The 9,629-nt window shown below is 30.8% G+C and overlaps 1 protein-coding gene and 1 long non-coding RNA gene across 2 annotated transcripts; one reads left to right on the forward strand and one right to left on the reverse strand.

Moving 5' to 3' along the window:
• The first annotated feature begins 3,598 nt into the window (after positions 1–3,598).
• Positions 3,599–7,321, forward strand: LOC107459590 (uncharacterized). Its single transcript, XM_052251642.1, has 3 exons — positions 3,599–3,663; positions 4,351–4,753; positions 6,956–7,321. Exons 1-3 carry the CDS (start codon positions 3,599–3,601, stop codon positions 7,037–7,039), a joined length of 552 nt encoding a protein of 183 aa, XP_052107602.1. The 3' UTR covers positions 7,040–7,321.
• A 1,133-nt stretch (positions 7,322–8,454) lies between these two features.
• On the reverse strand, positions 8,455–9,629 carry LOC107459790 (uncharacterized). The gene is made up of 4 exons (XR_001586355.3): positions 9,437–9,629; positions 8,901–8,983; positions 8,719–8,794; positions 8,455–8,622 (listed from the first exon to the last, which is right to left on the reverse strand). It is a non-coding gene; the product is annotated as an uncharacterized LOC107459790 (long non-coding RNA).

Below are 9,629 nucleotides of genomic sequence, written 5' to 3' on the forward strand. Positions count from 1 at the left end.
AATTTACCCGCCCGTATTTTTATCGACTACGGTCATTAGTGCTAGGATTGACTGTAAGTCTAAACGATAATTGGTTCAAAATATAGCTCTGATTGCATAGAAGATACGAGAGACAGGAGAGAAGAGAAACTTGCTTAAAGGGAGGGAGAAAATTATACAACATAACATAACTACTCTATATTTTTATTTCGGTAATTATATCTAACATTTTTAAAAAATTTTAAAATATCCTAATATTTAATTTAATTTTAATTTTAGATAAATACTTAAGATTTTTCAAAATTTAATTGATACAAAAATAAAGATAAACAAAAAAAATGAATTAAAATTAAATAAAAAAGATATATTAAAATTCAAATTCAAATAAAAATGATAGGTTAAAATTGAATAAAAAAAATTACTCAATTTTTTATCTAATTTTTTCATGTAATAAAAAAGGACTCCTCAACTTAACTTATCCACACCATAATTTGGGAATTGAATCGAAGGGACTCCCTTAAATTTTTATTCAATTTTCTGATGCAACAAGAGACACTCATTCAACCTCACTTGTTCATACCATAGTTTCATTACAAAACTAAAAAAAAAAGAATTTTTACACCTCTAATCACTTAGTATGACGACTACAATAATTTAGAAGGTATTTATAATCTTTTATTTGATTAAAACAAAGAAACCCTAAGTCCATAAATATAAAGTCCAATTTAATAACTAAATAAACAAAATCAAATTACATCAAATTAAATTGAATATTTTATAAATATAAACTAATAACTTCTAAATAATACTTAACTTTTTATATCACGAACACTTGAAACGTGCATCATTCTTCTCCTCATAAAAAAATTTGTCCTTGAATATTATAGGTGGAAAAAAAGTATATAAAAAGGACAAATACAAAGAAGAATTTTTTTTCATTTTCTTTTTGTATATTTTTTTGTACTGTATATATTTTTTTTAATGAAGAAATCAATAAGAACGACAAAACAATAATAAGACCCAAACATGGAAAACAAGGACGACAAAAGCATAAAGAAACGCGACAGACACTGAAACTCTTTTTTTTATATACAAGAAGAATAAATATAGATTAATAATGATTAGTCTAATACCTTAAATCTAATATCAAATGATACGAAAAAAATTAATGATGAGTAAGAAGATAAGAATTGAAATAGAAAAAGATGAAATTGAAATTAAAAATAAAAAATAAAAAATAAAAGAATATGTTGAAATTGAATATAAAGAGAATCATTGTACTTTCTATCTAATTTCTTGATGTAACAAGAAAGGAACATCTCAACCTAACTTGTCCACATCATAGTTTGAGAATAGAATCGAGAGACTCACTCAATCTTCTACCCAATTCTCCTATTTGACAAGAGAAATTCACTCAACCTCACTTGTCCATACCATAAATTTATCACGAAACCAAAAAGAGGTTTGACACTCCTCTAATTTCTCTATATGACAACTACAATAATTTAGGAGGTATTTATAACCTCTTGTTAGTTTAAAACAAAGAAAATTCTAAACCCACAAACATAAAGTCTAATTTAGTAACTAAATAAATAAAATAAAAATACATCAAATTAAAATAAAGATTCTAAAACATAAACTAATAATTTCTAAATAATACTTGACTTCTTCGTATTATGTACATTTGAAGCATGTATCATTCTCCTCATTTTCAAAACAAATTCGTTTTCGAATCTTGTAGTTAGAAAAAAATATATAAAAAAGGACAAATACAAAGATTTCTTTTTTTTTCTTTTATATTTTTTTCTTTTTTTTTGCAATGTATGTTTCTTTTAACAATAAAATCAACAAGAATGATAAAATAATAATGAGATACAAATACAGAAGATAATAATGACAGGAGCATAAAGAAGGACGCGAGAGACATTAGAATTTTTTTTTTTGTATTCAATTTCAATCTATCCTTTTTATTTCAATTTCAATTTCAATTTATCTTTTTTAATTTAATTTCAATTCATATATTTTTGTTTATCTTTTTTTCATACCATTTGGTATCAGATTTTAGGTATTAGATTAACTTTATTAATCTATATTTATTTTTCTTGTATCCTAAAAAAAGAGTTCCAGTATCTCTCGCATCCTTCTTTATGTTCTTGTCGAACTTGTCTTTCATGTTTGTGTTTCATTATTAGTTTGTCGTTCTTATTGATTTTATTATTTATAAAAAAAATAAGAAAAGCATTCGGTGCAAAAAGAAAAGCAAAAAACAAAAGAAATAAAAAATATAAATTATCTTCTTTGTATTTGTTTTTTTCGTATACTATTTTTTTAACTACAAATTTGATGTCGAATCTTTTTTGAAGAGAAAGAAAATGATACGTACTTTAAATATTCGGATATGAAGAGTTCAAATATTATTTAAAAGTTATTAATTTCTATTTTTAGAATGTTTAATTAGTTTGATGTATTTTAATTTTTTTTATTTAATTACTAAATTAGTCTTTATGTTTATGGACTTAGGATTTATCTTTATTTTAGCCTAATAAAAGGTTATAAAAATCTCATAAATTATTATATTATCATTAAGTAATTAGAGGTGTAAAATTCTTTTTTTGTTTCATGATAAAATTATAGTGTGGACAAATGAAGTTGAGTGAGTCTTTCTCTTATTATAGCAAAAAATTGAGTAAAAGGTTTAGTGAGTTTTTTCGATTCAATTTTTAAATTATGGTGTGGACAAATTAGATTGAGAAGTCTCTTTCTTGTTTTATCAAAAAATTAGTTAAATAAAAGTTAAGTGATTCTCTTTATATTTAATTTCAATTCATATTTTTTTGTTTATCTTTATTTTTATTTTCGTAACATTATTGTTTTTTTACTATTATTTTTAGTCATTAATTTAATTTATTTAATCTAATAATTTGACAACATATTTTTAAATATTAATAACAAAAAAATAATAAATTTTGATAGCTTTTATCAAATTTTTCCTTTTAATTTTATCCTTAGATAAAATCCTAATTTTAGCCCTCCATTTCAATTTAACTTGAAAATTCTAATCTAACTCCAACGCGCATTAGCCTCACCTTCCATAATCTCATCCTTCTCCTCCGTCCCCATGAGAAACAACGTTAACAACCACCACCTACATATCCCCAACGCCACTACATCATCTACACAGCTCAACAAACTTGTCTTTGAAATCCAAAATTATCATCATCATCATCAACATCATTTAGATTTTTTGAAAAAAAAGAAAAAAAAATAAAAACACAAATTGATCGAAAAGAGATATCGAAAAGGAAGGGGAGAGAGAGAGAGAGAGTAGCAGTTCTGTTCGCCGTCGAACCAGCTACCACCATGAGCTGACGCTACTGCATTGTCGAGTTGTGTCTACCTCTATTTTGCTCGTCAGAATCTACTCCGCGTCACCGTTCTCTTGTATGCCACTTTTCGGCTCACCCTTGCCTTTTTCCTCTGCTTTCTTGCCGCCTCTCCCTGTGATATTGTTGCATTGTTCTCCTCCGTGTAGGGTGAAGATTGCAATGCCAATGGTGGCCATAGTGATTGGTGGAAGAGGAAAACGGGAGGGAAGGCAGTGGTGATAACTGATAAGGGGATGACGTGGGAGGTGATGTTGGTGAGTAGTGGGTTTACATTAGATAGTGGGGTGCTTGGTGGAAGGTGAGAAGGAAATGGGTGGGATGGTGAGGGATTAGGGTTTAATTTAAGATTATTGAGTTGGATTAAATTGGAGTTAAAATTAGAATTTTGATAAGAGTAAAACTAAAAGAAAAAAATTCATTAATTATTGATTATAAAAAAATTGACTGTAGAAGACTCAAGTAGAATTAAAATTTATTTAGAATGTTCAAAATAATAAAATAGAATTTAGTAAAATGTTAAAAATAATTTAAAGTTTTTTTAAAAGGTGATTGCTACGGTACGATGATAAATTAATACGTATCGATACGTTTAAGATATGGACAAATAACAATAAGCCATGTGGAATTTATTTTCCACGTCAGCATTTAATTTTTTCTTTTTTAAATATATAATATATCACCACTTTTACTAAAACACCCTTTTAATTAAATAAAAATAAAAAAATAAATTTTATTTAATTTTAATGAAAAGACTTAAACATCCTTCCTTTATTTGATTAAACAAAAATATCCTTTTAAATTAATCAAATTTTAAAATTTAATTAATCTTAATTTTATAATTTCAAATAATTGAAACAACAAAACAAAAACACATTAAAAAAATAAAAAATTAAAATTATTCTTTTCATCTATGTTAAATATATTAAAAAAACAAAAAATCAAAATTGTTCTTCATCTTCAGAAACCTCCTCGTTCAGCTATGAAGGTTTCAGTCTTCCTCATCTTCTCTCCTCTTCCTATCCTCTCTCTCTGTCTCTCTCTGCTCCTCGATCTCTCTCATCTGTCTCTCCTGGTCAGGGTTCACCGCCAATGGCACGAGGTCCGCCACCTCCGATGCCGCCTGGGCAATTTGCACCACCCAGGCCCGGTGGTGGGCCTCCATAGCCTTTCCCTGTTCCGCCACGGTTTGGGCAGCAGCCTATGGGTCCTCCACCACCTGGTCAGATAGTGAGAGGGCCTCCTGCTCCGCCAAGGCCGAGGATTCCCGCCCCGTCTCCGCCTCGTCCTGGGATGCCTCCTCCACCTGGCAGCGGCGTTCCGGTGTTCGGACCTCCTCGCCCAGGCATGCCTCCTCCACCGAACCCACAAAACCAGCAACAGCAGTAGTGGTAATGAACTAGGTAATTTCTTATTTTTTTTTCTTCTTCTATTTTGATTTGTTTCTGATAACTAATATAGCTTGTGTCTTATGGTTATCTAGCATAATTTGTGTAGGATTATATTTTTCTTTTTGTTTCTGTCTAAGATTGTGATGTCTTGATGGACGAAGAGTGGTCATGGAAGTTCATGAAATTAAGATACGATGGGAATTTGCAGTTTTGAAATAAAAATAAAATTGTTCATCATGTATTTTGGTAGTATGATTTGTAGATATGTTAGAATGCTATCACTAGAAGCAATTAGCTGCAGACAAAGAAGACAGTATTTGGCATATCATAGTCATACTCATAAACAGTTTATGAGTTTACTTTTGGATATAGGGTATAATCCTAATAAATCATTTTGTTAGTTTATGATTGAGTAATAGAAGGAAATCAGTTAGTTGGTATGAAGTTTATTAGTATAATGGTAGCAGCAACTTACATGAGTTTTGTGATAAACCTTTTGTCTTTCGCTTGTACCTTTTTATATGTGGGTTTATTTATAGGGAATTTCTATGGATTTTCTTCCTTTGTGTTTGTGATTTGACTATGAATCCTGCTAATTGAATTAGGTAGTCTTCATTGTCAAATAATTTTGGTTTATTTAAATAATAATGTAGCTAATTTGAACTATCTATGGATGACTTTACTATGAATAAACTATCTATAGATGCTTTTGTTCTCCCCCAAAATGAAATACACTGTCTCTCACTCTTCATAGTTGAGCTAAACCCGTGACCATGTATCTTAGATTTCAGTTTTCATTTTATTCTCTTATTCACTTATCCATAGCCATTGAAGTTGTTATTAGAATGACAAATAACAGGAATTTGGATTCTCTAAAGTTTAAATTTCACTTTAGAGGGTAAAGTGTGATCTCTCACCATTTATTTCATAAGTGGGGCCAAGAAAAAAATATGAGAGAGAAATCATTCAATAATGAGAGATTACACTTTACTCTCTAAAATGAAAATTGAAAATTCAGAGGATCCAAATTCAATAACAAAATCAAAAGAGAAGGAGAGGGATGGGGGTGGGGGGGGGGAGATAATTAGAATAACTTAGTATACTTCTGTCACATATGTTCCCGTTTTCTGTCGAATATATTTCATTGCCTTGCATAAAACATATTTTCAGAACAAGCATGTTTTGTAGGATGTGATTAAACTTGTCACATCTATTTGGTATAAAGCTAATGTTCTTTTTAGAGGACTTTCCCACTTAAACATGTTGAGATTTGTAAGCTACACGGCATAGAAAGCACTTTAAATCCCCCCTCTCTCCCTCCTCTCTCTCCTTTTTTTTTCCCATGATCTTCCATAGAGGATCTCTTACCATCCATTTCCTTTTATTATCTTTTCTCATTCTTAATCATATTCTTTTTTATAGAAAAATGCATTTCATTAATCAAATAATAGAAATTATTGAAGCTGAATTAACTGATTGACCCCTTAGACTACATATTTGGAATATAAATTAAAGAGTGATTCTAGGTAACCAACCTTTTTTGGCCAACATCAGCCAACTTTTTTAAAATTATTTTGTTTATCTTAAAATCTAGACGCTAACTCGTAAATCTTTAACCTTAAATCCTAAATTATAAACCTAAACACTAATGTTGGCTAACTAAAGGTGGTTCTCTATACTTTCGTTAAATTAAAACATGATACAGATTGTATGTATCGTATGTTTTGTTTATCTCATTTTGGTTGGGTACTTTTACATGAGCTGAATAATTTGGTATTAATATTATTATACGAGTAGTACATTCTATTCATTCTATATAAAAGTATTAACCACTAGTTAGAAGTGGGGCTGTCACCTGGTGTTCTCCGTGACCAATCTGTTATTTAATTGTACGATCATATCCATTGAATTATGTGCCTCTGATTTTTTCTATCTGCATTTTCAGCAACCTTTATTTTTTGCTGACATGTTAACATTACTTTCAGCCAGTTCACTGGTTATTGTAGAATCTGTAGGCTAAATTTTTTATGAAGAAATTCATTTTTTTGTATGGTCACTAGTTACAACTAATTTATTAAATCTTTAACTTGGATTTGTATTAGCATCTTGTAGTTCATTTTTGTCTTATCTGCTCTGACCTATGGTTAACTAGCATCCCTCATTTTGTCTCTATTAAACAGAGATGTTTAAATTACTGTGCAGCTAAATTCGAGTTGTTATTGTTGGTGCTCTGAAGAATTGAAGATTTGGACCTTGGACATGTGCATGTTGCAAACCATCTTGTAGTTAAACGGTGATTGTTGCTTGTACAACCTAGATCATTCTCTTGTTAGGGAATTTTTTAAAATGTGTTGATGAGAAGTTCTATGTTAGAAAATCATGTTTTCGGGGAGGTTATGCTATTGCAGCGTGAGCATTAGACTTATAAATCAATTGTGTAGATTGTCAAGAAAGGAACAAAAATATGATGCCGGATTGCAAAGACAGTGTACTGATTTGTGAGTGTAGGACCAATCTGTGACCCCCATATATTTCTGATTACATAATATACTTATGACTTGGGTAATGTTGAGCAATCTTTTTAGCTATCTACAATTATTAGATAAAGGATAGCTAGTGGTTCAAATAAAACGTTCCATGGATAATTTAAATAGAACAGTAAATGTGCTATTTGTTTCACCAAACATTTTCCCCATTTTACTGGAAAACATTCATAACTGGAAAATTTTGTAATCAGAACTTGCTTATTCTGTATGTAAGAGATCTCAACTAACATAATTATACAACTTTCCTTTACAAGATTAACAACTCTAATACATATACAATTTTTCATCAAGCTGTGTCAGCCATGGATGGTATTTCAAAATCTACTTGGAATATCTTTCTTCTGATTTGAGCTGTTGGATTCTTTGCCATAGTCTACGCCGGTGGTCATGAATTTTCCAAAGGCCATGTCCCAATATAACCGTTGAGTATATGCCATGTGTGATAATGGGAGCTAGAATGTTATTTGTCTGTCACATAACCATTGCCAATTAGTTTATCCTTGAAACTATTACACAAAACCGAAAAATATTTTCAGAAGATTATATAAAATGTAAAGCTAAGAAGATTACTTGAATCCATTCAAAACCCAAGTAGAGGGCAAGAAGTCCTTCAAGAAGAGGGGAATATATCTTTTTCATTTGGTGCTTCTCATACCATGCTGCAAACCGAAAGCAGACAGTGCAATCAGACTCATGAAACAGATATAATAAGTAGAAACTGCTTAATCAATGACTAGTAGATATTATATCATAGAGAAACTTTATAACTTTATGACTTTATTCCACCACTTTCTGAACCAAATGAAACTTTGTTCAATCTATGAATCTATGAACTGATTCTAATGCTTTGCTGCAGGGATAAGTAATTGAACCTTCAAACAGCTTTTTCAAATCTTGACGGCTCGAGCGAGATTGCAAAACAGGTGCCACAACATAAGTGGGATCTGAAAGAAGTAAACAAATAAGCAAGAAATCGTTAAGCAAGCTTAAAAACAAAATAAGTCAATACAAAGGGAAAACATGTTGAAGGGCAATAAGAAGAGGACCTTTGGGCGAGGCAGCCACATAATACAGAGAACCAGTAAGAACAGTTGTGAGTACAGCTGCAAATGGTTGCGCAAAAGGTACAAACGGAGGCAATACCCCTGTCTACAATTTTGAAAATAAATCACCATTTAGCCACTGGAATGAAAACTTTTGCTTTGGATACTTGTAATAAGTAGCCCTTGTCAGATGGTATAACTGAAAAAGGAATAGTAACTTGAGCAATAGGTTCTTGGTAGGAACTCGCGTCAACAACTTCTGTAAATCCAAAAGCTTTTGCTACAGAAACAACAAACACAATAACAAATAATGAACCAAGGATTGTGCTAGGTGAAAAAACAATATTCAGATCGATTTCAGGACTGATTTTGGCACCTTTTTCACACTTATGTGGATTCTTATCCACGCCAATTATTCGAGATGCTCCCCTTAGTTTTGCACCTTGTGCAACCTAATTAAAGGAGAATTCATAAATTATCTTGTAGTTTGGAAATGATAATTAGTAATCAATTGAGAACTGAAAAGTTAAGATAGACAGAGTTGTTCGCTGCACTTACAGAAAGGCCAACAGTTCCGAGACCAAATATCACCCCAGTTGATCCTTTTGTCACATTAGCAACATTCCATGCTGCGCCTAGACCTTCCATGAGTGACATAATCAATCAGAAACCAAGAATTTATCAATGGAATTAAGAGTTATGAATTCATCGAAGCAAGGCAGCAACTAGAGTTTAGTGGCACTCTAATATTACTTTTAGATCAAGACTATACTCTAAGAAAATGCATGAAATGCCACTTTGATTCTAGACATATTATGTTTCAATACATGAAATGCCACATATAAGAACCATTCCCAACCCAAGCAAAATGTGAACTTCTAAGTTTAAGTTAAGCAATCATTATTTCAGGCATTCAATAAGCCCAACAACACATGAAGTCAGTATTTTGTATTAACAACTTTTGAAGAGGCAGCAGCTATGTATGAGCGTGAGAATCCATCAACCCAGTTAAATAGTTTCCAGTAAGTATCAGAACAAGAAAATTACAAATACAAGAAATAGAAAGCCTAAGATCATTATGAAACTATTTTTACTTTTAAATCATGTGAAAGTTTTATATTTTCTTCAAGATCGCTTTTTCTTTTGGCCAACTCATTAGATGCAGCTGTGATGGCTTCATTTTGCTTGTCATTGACTGCCTAATAAACAAAAAATATGTGAATTTGGGAATTGTAGTTCAACAAACTGCTGAAAGATAACCATAAATAACAAAGACATCAATAGTGA

The sequence above is a fragment of the Arachis duranensis genome, chromosome 7 (assembly GCF_000817695.3).
Source record: "Arachis duranensis cultivar V14167 chromosome 7, aradu.V14167.gnm2.J7QH, whole genome shotgun sequence".
In the NCBI taxonomy this organism is placed as follows: Eukaryota; Viridiplantae; Streptophyta; class Magnoliopsida; order Fabales; family Fabaceae; genus Arachis; species Arachis duranensis.

Excerpts from the sequence above, each read along its gene's own strand:
- LOC107459590 (XM_052251642.1), top strand. The coding sequence starts at position 3,599 with ATGACGTGGGAGGTGATGTTGGTGAGTAGTGGGTTTACATTAGATAGT. Across the intron at positions 3,664-4,350 it reads AGTGGGGTGCTTGGTGGAAG|GTTTCAGTCTTCCTCATCTT; the intron begins GTGAGAAGGAAA and ends TCAGCTATGAAG. Across the intron at positions 4,754-6,955 it reads AACCAGCAACAGCAGTAGTG|CTAAATTCGAGTTGTTATTG; the intron begins GTAATGAACTAG and ends ATTACTGTGCAG.